The sequence below is a fragment of the Erinaceus europaeus genome, chromosome 5, assembly GCF_950295315.1.
Source record: "Erinaceus europaeus chromosome 5, mEriEur2.1, whole genome shotgun sequence".
NCBI classification, from domain to species: domain Eukaryota; kingdom Metazoa; phylum Chordata; class Mammalia; order Eulipotyphla; family Erinaceidae; genus Erinaceus; species Erinaceus europaeus.
Window position 1 is genome coordinate 98,192,613 of NC_080166.1, and position 14,630 is coordinate 98,207,242.

At 38.0% G+C, this 14,630-nt stretch overlaps 2 protein-coding genes across 2 annotated transcripts in view; one reads left to right on the plus strand and one right to left on the minus strand.

Moving 5' to 3' along the window:
- Nucleotides 1-14,630, minus strand: part of GPC5 (glypican 5) — a 1,586,725-nt gene that overhangs the window by 391,636 nt on the left and 1,180,459 nt on the right. The window lies entirely within an intron of this gene.
- Nucleotides 728-2,219, plus strand: LOC103110594 (hsc70-interacting protein-like). Its single transcript, XM_060191577.1, has one exon. It carries the CDS (start codon nucleotides 786-788, stop codon nucleotides 1,887-1,889), a length of 1,104 nt encoding a protein of 367 aa, XP_060047560.1. The 5' UTR covers nucleotides 728-785; the 3' UTR covers nucleotides 1,890-2,219.

Consider the following 14,630-nt stretch of genomic DNA (forward strand, 5'->3'; position numbering starts at 1 on the left):
TGCTCTTGGTAAAGAGTGCAGTCTTCCTGCTAGCTGTCTCCCCGACCCAAAATATACTCTCTGTAGGATCTCAATCTATATCTGATTGAAGATTTTAATTAAGGTTATAAAATTAAATTACAGTGGTTAAAAAGAAGAAATTCAATGTTTGGAGAGGCCCACATATCACAGTGCCCCCCTGCTGCCCTCCAATCTCCCTGCATTTCTGACAGGAAACAACTGAGCATCCCACAGAAAAAAGTAGCTGAGAATCAACACAGAAGGCATAGACTAAGACTTCTGATTTGGGGGTGGGGAGATGTGCTATTGGCATTGATACCCACACCATGTGGCACTTGCTAGTGGAAATAGGTGAATTTTCATAGTCTGTTAGAGAGGTTATGGATCCTTCTGCAAGAATCCATATTGACAGTGTCCATATATCCATGTAACTATGATGAGGTAGTTATTATAAGTGGGATCCAAATGAGATAGTGTCCCAAAACACAGAGGCAAAGGACCAAAAGTCAAATGAGAGTAAACAGCTCCAGAAGAAGATGGAAAAATATAATTATATGGATCTCATTTACATTAACATTGAGGCTGATCTGTAAAACACCTTAAGTGGTTTCCTGAGCCCATTAGAAGAGCATACGTTCGGTTGGTGGGCGGAGCCAGCGGCCGGGGAGCTTCTGGTCTGTTCGGCCTCGCGGCAGCCACCCCCTTTACTCGGTCACGCTGAGCCAGTGTCAGCGCCCGGGACCCAGCCGCCGCCGCCTCTCTGCCGCGCCCTTTGCTTCCCAACCATGGACCCCCGCAAAGTGAACGAGCTCCAGGCCTTCGTGAAGATGTGTAGGCAGGACCCAAGCTTCCTGCACACCGAGGAAATGCGCTTCCTGAGGAAGTGGGTGGAGAGCATGGGGGGTAAGATACCACCTGCAACCTACAAAACTAAATCAGAAGAAAATGCCAAGGAAGAAAAAACAGATAGTAACGAGACGGAGGAAAACATAAAGACAGATGAACTATCAAGTGAGGAAAGTGATCTAGAAATAGATAATGAAGGTGTGATTGAACCAGATACTGATGCTCCTCAAGAAATGGGAGATGAAAATGTAGAGGTAACTGAGGAGATGCTGGATCAGGCAAATGATAAAAAAGTGGCTGCCATTGATGCCCTAAATGATGGTGAATTTCAGAAAGCAATTGAGTTATTCACAGATGCCATCAAGCTAAATCCTCGATTGGCAATTTTATATGCCAAGAGAGCCAGTGTCTTCATCAAATTACAGAAGCCAAACGCTGCCATCCGAGACTGTGACAGAGCTATTGAAATAAATCCTGACTCAGCTCAACCCTATAAGTGGAGAGGGCTGGGCCATTGGGAAGAAGCAGCCCATGACCTTGCTCTTGCATGTAAATTGGATTATGATGATGATGCTAGTGCAATGCTGAAAGAAGTTCAACCAAGGGCCCAAAAGATTGCAGAACATCGAAGAAAGTATGAGCGAAAACGTGAAGAGCGAGAAATCAAAGAACGACTAGAAAGGGTTAAGAAAGCTCGTGAAGAACATGAGAGAGCACAAAGGGAGGAAGATGCCAGAAGACAAGCAGGAGGAGCCCAGTATGGATCATTTCCAGGTGGCTTTCCTGGGGGAATGCCTGGAATGGGTAATTTTCCTGGAGGAATGCCTGGAATGGGAGGGGCCATGCCTGGAATGGCAGGAATGCCTGGACTTAATGAAATTCTTAGTGATCCAGAGGTTCTTGCAGCCATGCAGAATCCAGAAGTTATGGCGGCCTTCCAGGACGTTGCTCAGAACCCATCAAATATGTCAAAATATCAGAACAACCCAAAGGTTATGAATCTCATCAGTAAATTGTCAGCCAAATTTGGAGGTCAATCCTAAGGCCCTTCTGACAAAACCCTTGTTAAAGGAAACACAACTTAGATCACTTAATGGATGTCGCAATAATACAAAACAGTGTACCTCTGACCTTCTTATGAAGAAAGCTGGGGTGCTTGGAAGATAATCCCTACCCTCTGCCCCAAATGCAGCTTAGATTTTACATTGGTTTGCCATTAGAATGTTCATTTGAAATAATGTTTTCCTATTAGGATTTACAAATTTTAAATACTTTTAAAACTCTACAAATATTCTAAGCAAAAGTGTATGTTACTTTTTCCTCTACTGATCATTTTGTTATTTTTTCTTTGAATTAGAAAAAGTATACTTCAAGATGGAATATTCATTGCTTAATTTGAAAATAAAGGTATTTTATTAGCTGCAAAAAAGGAAAAAAAGAAAAAAAAAAAAAAAAGAAGAGCATACGTTCACAAATGTAGTGAGTTAAGATCCATAACGCCGAGACCTTGTGTGGTAGACATGCAATAGACAATATTGCAAGGGAGCAAGGAAACTTTCCTAAGGAAGAACACAGGCCCCTCCCTGGCCCGGGGAGATAGTATAACAGTTACCTAAAGAGATCTGTTCATGCTTGAGGTGTCAGAGCTTTCAGGTTCAATCTCTAGCACCACTATAACCCAGAGCTGAGCTGTGCTTTGCTTGAAAATAAACAAATGTTTTTGTTTTTTTTTTAAAGAGGACTACAGAGCAGATTTCCTGTCATGTGTCCATAACCCACCTCATGTTTCTACTTCTCTACATGTGCTAAATCTTCTTTTTAAAGGCTTTTCTTCAATCCAGTAAAAAGAAATATCTAGGCTTTTTTTTTTTTTTTTTAGTATGTGCTCACTGACTTCAAAATTCATTCATCCTATCATTGTCTTATCACTTCCATCCATAAATAACGTTACCCCTTCATAGCCCTAACATCAATAAGTTGATCTGATACTTAAGTGTGGGTAATTTTCTAACAGGAAAATATGGGAATATTCTTTCATAAAAGCATTTTAAAACAAAATTCCTGTCTGTCACTTTTACAAACATTTCCTTTTAATGTACACTATTTATCCTATCCCACTAGAATATTTACAGAGGTGTGAATATATTTTCATGTAAACAAATGTTTAGTATATTAAGCTATGAAAATCAACAAAAGGGACAAAGATAAAAAAAAAAACAGGTTCACTTAGAAACCTCTTAAGAAAGGCAGTAAGTATAAATTTAGGCACAAAAATCATCTTAATAGTTTTTTTAAAAAAACTGTGCTTCTTTCTTGGCAGAAATGGGAAATTATGCATGTGCAATGTCACTCAGTCACAATTTCCCTCAGCTAGAGAGAGGAAAAGAGGCTCTTAGTACTCATGCTTCCTCTCAAGTGGTACTACTGGAGTCTGAATCTGACTAGTGCACACAGTCACCCAATCTGGTCCCCTACGCCTACACTGAACTTCTCTGTTCCAGTCTCTTGGAAATAGAGTTGGCAGTCAGCTGAGGTAAAGAACAAACACCTCATCACAGACCCCTGCAAGCGTCAACTCGGCTTTGACCTAGCACGTTATGATTGGGACCTCCTCAATCGCTATCGAACAGGCCATGGCCGGTGCGCCGCTATGTTCCATCGCTGGGGAGCCAGAGACAACCCGAACTGCCCCTGTGGCTACAGACAGACTATGGCCCACATAGTCAACGACTGCCACCTCTCCAGATTCAAAGGAGGTCTCGAAACTTTACATCAGGCTCAACCTGACGCTGTTGACTGGCTACGGAAGAAGGGCAAACGCTAGAAGAAGAAGTAGTGCAGGCATCATACTCAGTAAACAGCCTCTCTGGAACTGTGCTGCTTTCTTTTCTTTTTCTTTTTTCTTAGTGATATTTGAGTCAAGATAGTGTTTTCTATTTATTTATCACACATTACAATCAATGTAATTATGCCCCAATTGGAAATATTTATAACACATTTGCATCACTTATACACAAAATAAAATGTCTCAAAATTATTTTTTGGTTTTGGTATATAAAATATGCCTTATTTGTATTGCGCCAAAGTAAAAGACTCTGGGGTGGGTGGGGGGAAGAATACAGGTCCAAAAAGGATGACAGAGGATCCAGTGGGGATTGTATTATTATATGGAAAACTGGCAAATGTTATGCATGTAGAAACTATTGTATTTACTGTCAAATGTAAAACATTAATTCCCCAGTAAAAAAATTAAAAAAAAAAACTGGGAAATGTTATACATGTACAAACTATTGCATTTTTCTGTCAAATGTAAAACATTAATTCCCCAATAAAGAAATTTAAAAAATAAATAAAAATATGCCTTATTTAGCATAAATTCATCATGTCTACCATATTAATCAATAAAATCTGATCACCTATTTCAAGTGTAACAACATTTGGTCCCAACCAAGTTATTATCATGACTATTAAAATTAGATGGCCAGCATCATAGAACTCATTTCTCAGTGACTCCTGCACTAGAGTTCAAAGATTAAGACTATAGGAAAGTCTAGGGCACAGTACTGCACATTTTAAATATAAAGATAAAAATCTCTCCATTTTTAGAAGCATGAATAATAGTTCAGATTTTGTTGAGTGGTACAATTAAACAGGAGAAACATCACATGGCTGTATTCAGAAAATAAAGAAGTAAGGCACAGAAGCAAAATAAAATGAAAGCAAACTCATACTACAAAAATAAAATGGTGGCGACCCAAAGAGAAAGGCAAAAGGGAAGTGGGTGAATTGGGTCGGTGGGATGGATTGAACGTGTGGTAGAGGATGAAAATTTTGTGGCAATCACAGAGTAATTACTCAGATGTCCTACACCTGAAGTTTATAAAGTGTTATAAACTAAACATGCCTCAGTGGGGAAAAAAAAAAAAAATATATATATATATATATATTCAGAGTCATAGGCAAGTTGAATCAGTAAAGTGGAGGAAAATCCCATGCATAAAATCAGTAAAAACAGGTTAAAAATCTAGTAGAGCATCCATGTTACAATATTCAAAGACCTGGGTTCAAATCCAGGGTCCCATCTGCAGGGAAAAAGCTTCACAACTGGTGAAACAGATAATTATCTTTCTCTATATCTTCCCCTTCTCTCTTGATTTCTCTCTGTTTCTACCCAATAAAATAAATATTAATATTACAGAGTGCACAGAATAATGGTCAGTAGTTTGATGCTGCTGGAATATAATACTCAAGGCAGGGGATAAATTGAGAGAGAGAATCTATCCCACGGTATGCTTCAGCTGAAGAATTCTATTCCTTAAGCAGCTTTATTTTTCTTCAGAGTGCTGTCACTGTCAAGAATATACTCCATATTTATCTGATTATAGTCCGTCACCCTCTTGAGAATGTTATCTCCATAGGACAGGGGTTTTCTCTGTCTCTTTCACTACTCCAGCCCCAGCACTTAGAGCAGAGCACTTACACAAAGGACACACAATCTCTGATGACAATGTAGGTAAGTACTGACTGAACCCCACTCCTCTTGACTTCTGTTATATCAAATTTAAAAAAAAGGAGAGAAAACAGATATTGCCCACTTCATTAGCTTGTTTTAAAGTACTAATATTTATCATATCATATCAATAAAGCTCTTAGAGTAGTATTGGATATATAAGAAATTGTGAGTTTTCCTTCTATTAATAGCTATCTGATCATGACTCTTATTGTATCCAATTTGTGGGAAACAGGTATTCAGGTATTTTTGTTCTTTCATTCCAACTGTGGTATAGCACTCTGAATGTAGTAAATGAGTGATTAAAAAATGGTCATTCATTTATTGTATTGAATTTTACAGACAGGATTCTTTTCAGCTGTAGGTACAGTAAATTTACATACATTTAGTTCATAGATTTCAAGCACTGAACTAACCATCTCAAATATGTAATTAAGTAATCCACCAAAAATAAGACTGTTTTTGCTCTTAATTATTAGTCTTCCATGTGCACATGGAACAGTTCTATAAATTTGCAAAGCTATTTCCACTTCATTTTAAACAGAAGTATGTCAACAGGTTTCTTTCAAATAATGTGCCAGATAATTTCGGATAAGTAAACCATTTTCTATTCTCAATGGCATAACCTGTAAATAAATTCACTTTGCTTTTAGAAATGAGGTTAACGCCTTAGCAGTAATACTGCAGATAGAGTGGGTGTGAGTTTATTCAGTGTATCTAAACTGGTTATGAAAACAAAATTGCACACTCTCATGTGAGAAAGAATTTCATCTATTTTGTCAGCTTTTGTAAATAACACATCTTCAAATATTTCACATATCACAGAATGGGAAAAAGGTTTTATGGACAATATTTTATAGATATTTTATAGCAAAAGGAGAGAATACTGAGCCCATTCATTTATAATTTTTCTATCAAACATTTGTTGCATTGCTACAACTACTTCTGGAAAAATGGGAAAAATTGTGAAATGAGCAAGATAAAGTTTCCTCATGGTGCTGTTTGGTTTGCTAAGTAGACACAATTAAAAGACTATAAAAGTAATAAAGTAGAGGCAACTCAGTGGACTATGAAATCAGTAGTTAATTAAGTGAATGAGGAGGTAGTCTTCTACTGTGTAACATGGAGAAAATAAATAGAACAGGTACACAATGGAAGAAATTACTGAATGACCTCTAGAAGAAAGGGTAGGAATTATTAAGGTGAATATGAAACTGGAAAACTCCAGACAGAGGAAGCATGAGATATAAATCAAGAAGACATGGAAATGTTTAATGACTTTTGAGAATTAACATTTGGGGTGGCCAGGGAAATAAGAAGAAAGCACTATGCACATATTGGCAGAGACAACTTTAAAAAGCCTTTGTTTCACATGGACATTTGGGAAATGTATGTGTATTTGTCTCCAAGGGTTCTGCTTTCTAAAATTTTATTAGACACAACCTCCCCTTTGCAATCTAATAGTTTACCAGCATGAACATGGTCATAAGTGTAGTAGGTAACTATTTAAATTTTATTTGTAAATGAACATAGAGGGAAATGAACAATCATATCCCAAGAACAATGTGTCTTCAGCTCCCTAAGTTATATTTAATGCTTATATTTATGCAATGACTAATACAGAAAATGACACAAAAGTAATTCATCACTCTCCCAACTTACTCATTCCTTTACAGCTCACAGTACTGAACCCATACACACTGACAACCACTGCTTTGTTTTCCACCACTAAAGTTTTATCTTTCCAGAGAATATATCATATATAGAAGCACAGAGCTTGTTGCTTCCTCCAGCCTTGGTTTCACTACATTGAGCTCACTTTACTTTTTAAAAAATGACAGGTATTTAGATGATAGATAGATAGATAGATAGATAGATAGATAGATAGATAATAGATAGACGGATATACAGACAGGGAGAGAGACAGAGAGAGAGAGAGAGAGAGAGAAGCTACAACACCCATCAAAGCTTCCTTCAATGAGGTGGGAGATGGGCTCAAAAGAGGGCTGTGCACATTGCAAAGCACCAGCCAGTCCAAGCGAGCTGTTTCACTGTTCCTGGGTCAACTTTTCAGATAGACAACGGAGAACAGAAAACACACCACAGCACCAAGGCTGCATGGTAAAGGAGGCCTGCCTTCCCAGATGAGTTATCATGTAAGTCTGAATTCATAACTTTTGATACCTTCTCTCTCTCTCTCTTCTTTCTTTCATTCATCATCCATTCTTCATTCATATGGCATTTAAGATTTATTCAAAATTCTGAGAGCCAATAACTTATATTTGTCTGATTCCTTAATAATACTCTATCGTCTAGATATAGATTCATTTTCCTACCCACTCAACCACTGAAAAATTCTTGGATCTCCTACCTTTGGCAGTTATAATTACAACAGTTCTAAGCATTCAAGGTAAGTTTCTAAGGCAAAGATAAACTTTTACTTTTTGAGGGGTAAATACAAAAAGTGGAAGTCAATTATGTAACAATTTTTCAGGATGGCTGTACCATATTGCACAATGACTCAGTACATGAGATGTTCTGCTTTCTTACTAGTACTTGATACTCTTATATTAAAATATTTATTTTTAAGTATTAAGTAATACTTTATGCTTTGAATTTTCAGTTTATTAATGGATTTAATTTTGAACATTTTTACATATGTTTGATTTGCAAAAGTATACTTTGTTGAACAATCTCTTAAATCATCTCTCTGTTGACAGCTTTTGACTATGTTTTCACATGTGAATTAATGTACATATATATACTAAATGTGGTGGGTAGTTTTCAATCTTATTCTAGAAATTCTAAATATTAGATTTTGAAAATCTAGGTCATATATGCATTTATGGACCTTGCTTTAATATTTTGTAGTAGGAACTCTATTTAGTTGAGGTCAGATTAAAATATCTGACCAGTATTTTGTGACTATGGATTCAGTGCCAATTCCATTTTCTAAGTCTCTGTGATGCTATACAAATATGGCCTAGGTATGCACTGCTCAGTTTTAAGCCTAGGAATGGGGCAATTGTCTTTAAATAAATCCAACTTTCAAAGTCTTCAGAATGTAATCTTGCAGCAGATCCACTAATCTGAAGTTAGCCCCAGGAGTTCATTATTAAAAGCATGAGATAACTTTCTTGGGAAGCTCATTATGATCATCTAGTACTTCACCATTGCCTGGAAGCCTCCTCTTTTTTTGCTTTTCTAGGCAGAAATCTAGGCATTCATTTGTCCCACTCTGTAACCCTCTCTAGAAGTTACTTACATTCAAGTGAGGATATATGGGAGGGGGGAACTGAGAAAATAAAAAGTTATCAAAGTTGACCTCCTCTTCATGTCAAAGTTAACTAGACCTGAGGGAAAAGGTATCTCCCTGTCAGAGTTTTAGATGGTTGCAGGTATTTCCTACTCCTGCTAAACAACAACTGACTTTCTCCTTAAGATTAAACTAAGGGCTGGGGTTACAGCATAATGGTTATGCAGAAGACTTTCATGCCTGAGGTTCTAAGATTAAACTGGAGTTTCAATTTAGGTACATGTACATATTTCAGCCTTTTTTGAATCTAGACCAGAGGATATTTAAGAGGGAAAAAAAAAGTAAATACCATTAGTCCAGAGGCACTTTGAGTTCCTGTCTTCTCCAATGCACCTACTGTTAACTTTCTGAGAGCCCCCAAATAGCTTCTCTATACATAATCTCTAAACTGATGGTTCTCTTTCGGGGTGTCTCTCTCCTTCTCCGGCAGGGTGTCCTCCAGGGGAAAGGTAATGGGCTGGTTCTTTCTCGCTCACGACAGGGGTGACACGAAGTAAAAGACACCAGGGGACTCTTAGCATGAATCTAGAATCTGAATCCTTCAGTCCCAGAATCCTAGAGTCAATTTATTAGCAAAGTGGACATGAGTTAAATAGAAAAGCAATAAAGTTAATTATTGTTGCAATATGACAGAAATTACAGGTTTCTTAACAGTCAGCATGCCCCCAAGGTAGGGGGCTGGTATGACAGAAATTGATGAGATACAAAACAGTTATTCTCCATGACACAAGCAACTTAATTATCCAAAGGTATTTGAGAGAGGCATAGGGGTTAAACCCGTAGGGTGAGACAGAAAGAAGATGAATATCAAAAGGCCATATAGTTTGGAATTTCTCTTGTCTGGGGTCCGAGGTGTGTGATGAAGTGTGTGATAAGGTGTGTTCTTCTGTGATCAGAAGGTGACTTTGAATAAGTGAATCTGTAGCCATGTGGCCTGTGGTTAATGGAGGGAAGTACTGGGGTATCTTTGGGCCTGAGAGTCAAGAAGGAAAGAACCAAGTCTGAGTTTGCCCCCTTATGCTCACCTCGGTTGAGAGAGACTTACCAAGAGGTTATCTTCTCAGACCTCCATTCAAAGATGGGGGTGGTTCTCCCTAAGCTCTATCAGGCTTACACATGTTCCCAACAGTTCTCCAAACTGGAACTCCTAGACTGAGGATTTTTGAATCGTGGGAAAATAGAAGTAAATTGTGAATTCTATTTCTAATGAAGGTTAGGACTTCCAGCATTAACATGTTACATTATAAATGATGTAATGAACCCAGGATATTTCCTGACTGTATTAATTAATTTGGGCATTAACATGCACATATGATATTATAGTAAGTTACATAATATATTTTGTACCTAAAGAATATTGGGTTATTAGAAAAGTCATGGCATATTTTTCCATGCAAAAATGTACCATGCCATTTCAGACGACTCAATAGCTTCAGAATTTTATTTTACTTATACTTACTGTGATAGAAAAGAAGAGAGAACAGAACAGCTTTCTATCATTTTGTAGTGGTTCCAGAAATTGAACCCAGGGCTTTATATGCACTCTCTACTGAGAAACATCTCTGATATGACTCTAGAATATCATTAACATTTGTAGTTACTGTTTCCATCTTACCTCCAAAGAGTTATAAAATAAATTAATACATATTTCTCATAGGTTTATTAAAATATCAATAATAAAATCCCACTTATATCTTTGAATCTTTTCACATGCTACATGGCAAAGTAATCTGAGAGTTGCCAATGTCATTTTTTTTTTTTGCATTATTTCAAGTGCAAGATTTGTATAACTTCTTTCATCTGAGCTTCCCAGACTGAAAATATCAACTAGTGGTGGTGGCATGCCTTAACTCTATTCAGAATCAAATTAGTATAATTCTCTGAAGAAAAAAACATATTCAATCCAAGTTATTTGGGACTTCCCCTAAGGTAGTTTGTTACCTATGAACAGGCAATCTAAAATCCTCCCAATAGAAAAATTTACTTATTATAATTTAAAATAGTAAAAAAAAAAAAAAAAGAAAGAAAAAAGAAAAAGAAAAGGCAAGATTCGCCTTCTTGGCATTTATGCACACATGTGCTCAGTTTAGTAAAATTTAGGATTTCAAGGACAAACATAATATCAAAAGAAGTCAGTGTAAAAAGCCAGAAGCTTTATAGAGAAGTACTAGTTAGGGGGCCCAGCAGTGCTACACCTGCTAGAGTGTACACATTACAGTATGCAAGGACCTGGGATTAAGCCCCTGGTCCCTGAATGTAAGGGAATAGCTTAGTGGTGAAACAGTTCAGCAGGTCTCTCTCTTTCTCTCACTCTCTTTTGCTCAATCTCTCTCTCTCTCTTTCTCCATCTATCTCCCTGAACCCTTACAATTTCTCTGTCTCTATCCAAAATAAATAAATGTTTTCTTTAAACAAATAAAAAAAAAACTTACTGGTACTAGTTAAACAAAGTTGGAAGAGGCCATAATGATACAGAGGGTGAAATGAATTTAGTAAGCTAAGAAGAAATAACTAAAAATTAGACTTATAATCTCAGCACAAGTGTGAGGAAAATACATTTTCACACAAAACTAAGGTTTTAAAAGAAATAAGAAAGCAAGCAAAAGGATTTTTATGAAATAAGAGGTTAAAGACAACCACCAGATGGTTTTACTCATATATGGAATACAGATAATTACAGCATACAAACTTATGAAATAAAAAAAGCAAGTAACTCTGAGACAAACTTACTAAGCACCATGGCATTTATCAAAGAGAGGGGAACGTAAATTTGTTGTGTGAAACTATACCTCTGAAAGCTTATAGTGATATAAACTATCATTACATCAATGATAAAAGAAGAAATTGAACTGAGGTTGATGGGTCTTGAAATTAGTGCAGCCTGGAATATTCCTTGCCATGACTACAGAATGCCAGATCAGACCTACAGGAATGTAGAGGTTACAAAGGCTCCTATGCTGACGATGGGCCTCAGATCAAATCAATGTGGTTTACAGTTAACATTTATATACTTTTCCCATATTTGGGAGCTACTTCCTTCCCTGATCCAGCTTTCTAGTCTTTTTTTCCAACTATGACACCATCTCCCCAGACAATTACTTAGGTCACCTGCATATCAGATGTCAAGCTAAGAATACACGTAAAATAGACTTACTAGCTTTTTCCAAAATAGAGACCCCAAATCTTCATCTGCAATATTCTTATTTTTAGGTTCATTATTGGTCAACAATTTGTTCTGCCTTGTATCTTAACTCTTTTTTAACCACCAGGTTCCAGATGCTATCATAATGCCAACCTGACTTCCTTGGGCAGATGACCCCACCAATGTATCCTAGAGTCCCACCTCCCCAGATCCCTACCCCACTAGTATAGAGTATGGATTGACCTGTCAACGCCCATGTTCCACAGAAAAGCAATTACAGAAGCCCGACCTCCCACCTTTTGCACCCCATAATGATCCTGGGCCCATACTCCCAGAGAGATAAACAATAGGAAAGCTACCAGGGGAGGCGATGGGATACGAAGTTCTGGTGGTGGGAATTATACAGAATTTTACCCCTATTATCCTATAGTCCTGTCAATACTTCCATTTTATAAATGAATAATTAATAACTAACTAAATAAAATAATAATAAAAAGAAGAAACCGAGAAAGCAGAAAATTTGTGTGTTTAACTAAAACTAAAGAAACATCTGTATAACATAATAATGTTTCATCTGATAAATTACAACAATAAGGGAGTCAGGCAGTAGCGCAGCGGGTTAAGTGCACGTGGCGCAAAGCGCAAGGACCGGCTAAGGATCCCAGTTCAAGCCCCTGGCTCCCCACCTACAGGGGCATCGCTTCACAGGCGGTGAAGCATGTCTGTAGGTGTCTATCTTTCTCTCCCTCTCTCTGTCTTCCCCTCCTCTCTCCATTTCTCTCTGTCCTATCCAACAACGATGACAACAATAATAACTACAACAATAAAACAACTAGGGCAACAAAAGGCAATAAAATAAATATTAAATAAAGAAAGAAAAAAATTACAACAATAATATAAGAAAATTCTAGGACAGTGAATAACAACTTACAACTTGTTTTTCTGATGTTAATTGACATTTTAAGCTTAACATATGATTCAAGAGTACAAGAAAGAGGGTTGGGCACTAGCGCAGCAGGTTAAGAGCACATGACATGAAGCACAAGGACCAACATATGGATCCCAAGAGCCCCTGCTCTCGAAGTGGGGGGGTTGCTTCACAAGTGGTGAAGCAAGTCTGCAGGTGTCTGTTCTCTCCCTGTAGCTTTCTACTCCTTGATTTTTCTCTGTTCTGTCCAACAACTACGACTGCAATAACAACAATAATAATAACCACAACAACAATATAAAAAAAAAGAGAGAAAGAGACAAGGACAACAAAAAGGGAAAATTTGCCTCCAGAAGCAGTGGATTGATTCATAGTGCAAGCATGGAGCCCCAGCAATAACCCTAGAATAAAAAATAATAAAAAAAGGTACAGGATATTTTTTAATATCAAAATTAGTTTTACTAACTTTTGATATGTTTAGATACAAACAGTTTCAAAAGCAAAAACTACACAGAACAAGAATAGATTTTTTTAAAAAATTTGCAAACCAATAGAACAATACTACAATTAAGAAATCACTAAAACAGCTCTGTGGCCTGGGAGGTCCTTTAGTAGATAAAGCATATGTCTTCCAGGCAGATCCCTTTCTCCATTGTCACTGGTGGGCAGTACGCCAGCTTTCCCCTGCTTAACTCTGCAGTCTATTTACATAACCATTGTTACCTGGGAACTGCCCTGCCTACAGGGCATTGGTTTAATCCCCACTGGTTCATACTCTTTTTTTGCTCCGCCCCCTCTCCTAGACACACCCTGATTTCCACCACTCTCTTTTCGCTCCACCCTCTCTACGTCACATCCTGTTTCCACCCTATTTGGCGAGTATTTCTATATAGCTGCTCTTCTGATTGAGCACACTTGGAATTGCCTTCTGGCTCCAAGAGTCCCAGAGTCTCCTGCGACGCTAGCCCAGCACAAGTTCCTGATCCCTCTCCCATGCAGCAGCCTAGGTTGGCTCCAGTCGAGTTCTCTCTAACCCAGAGAGCACTTGCTTGGGAAGAAACACCCTCAGGCCACCCCAGCAACTGGTCATCTCCATTAGGAACAACATTAATGGATTGCTTTGTGGGTCCCTACAAACTTTGTTCTCAGTTTGGATCAACAATAATAGGGATTGTCCCATTCTTTGAAGTGAAGTTGGGCCAAAACATTCTACCACTTGAAAAAGATGGGTCTGGCCATGGATGCAGCCTAGAAAGTTCCTAGCTATGATCACAAAATGTGAGCTCAGACCTATAGGGATGCAGATGTTACAAAGGCTCCTGTACTGAATATAGGCCCCAGATCAAATAGATGGGGTTTACAGTTAATGGTATTTATGTTCTTTTCCCATATTTGGGAACTATTCTCTTCCCTGTTCTAGCTTTCTAGTCCTATTTACAACTCTGACACCATCTCCCCAGATAATACCTTGAGACCTCCAGCATGTTAGCTGTTGGGCTCAGGCAAAAATTAGTAAAGTCATAGGCCCTTTGGAATATACCTAAAATAGACCTACTAACTTTTTCTAAAATGGAGACCCCCAAATCTCATCTGCTGTATTTATGCCTTTAGGTTCCAAATTATTAAGCAATTTGTTCTGCTTTGTATCTTAATGCTTTTTTCAGCCACCAAGTTGCAGATGCTACCATGACATGATGCTAATCTGACTTCCCCCAGAAGACAACCTCACCTGGACCCTCACCTCCCCAGAGCTCTGCCCCTCTAGGGAAAGATAGGGACAGGCTGGGAATATGGATCGACCTGCCACTGCCCATGTTCAACAGGGAAGCAATTACAGAAACCAAACCTTCCACTTTCTGTACCCCATAATGACCTTGGGTCCATACTC

Bases quoted from the DNA above. Each gene is read 5' to 3' on its own strand.
- LOC103110594 (XM_060191577.1), top strand. From the start codon at position 786: ATGGACCCCCGCAAAGTGAACGAGCTCCAGGCCTTCGTGAAGATGTGT.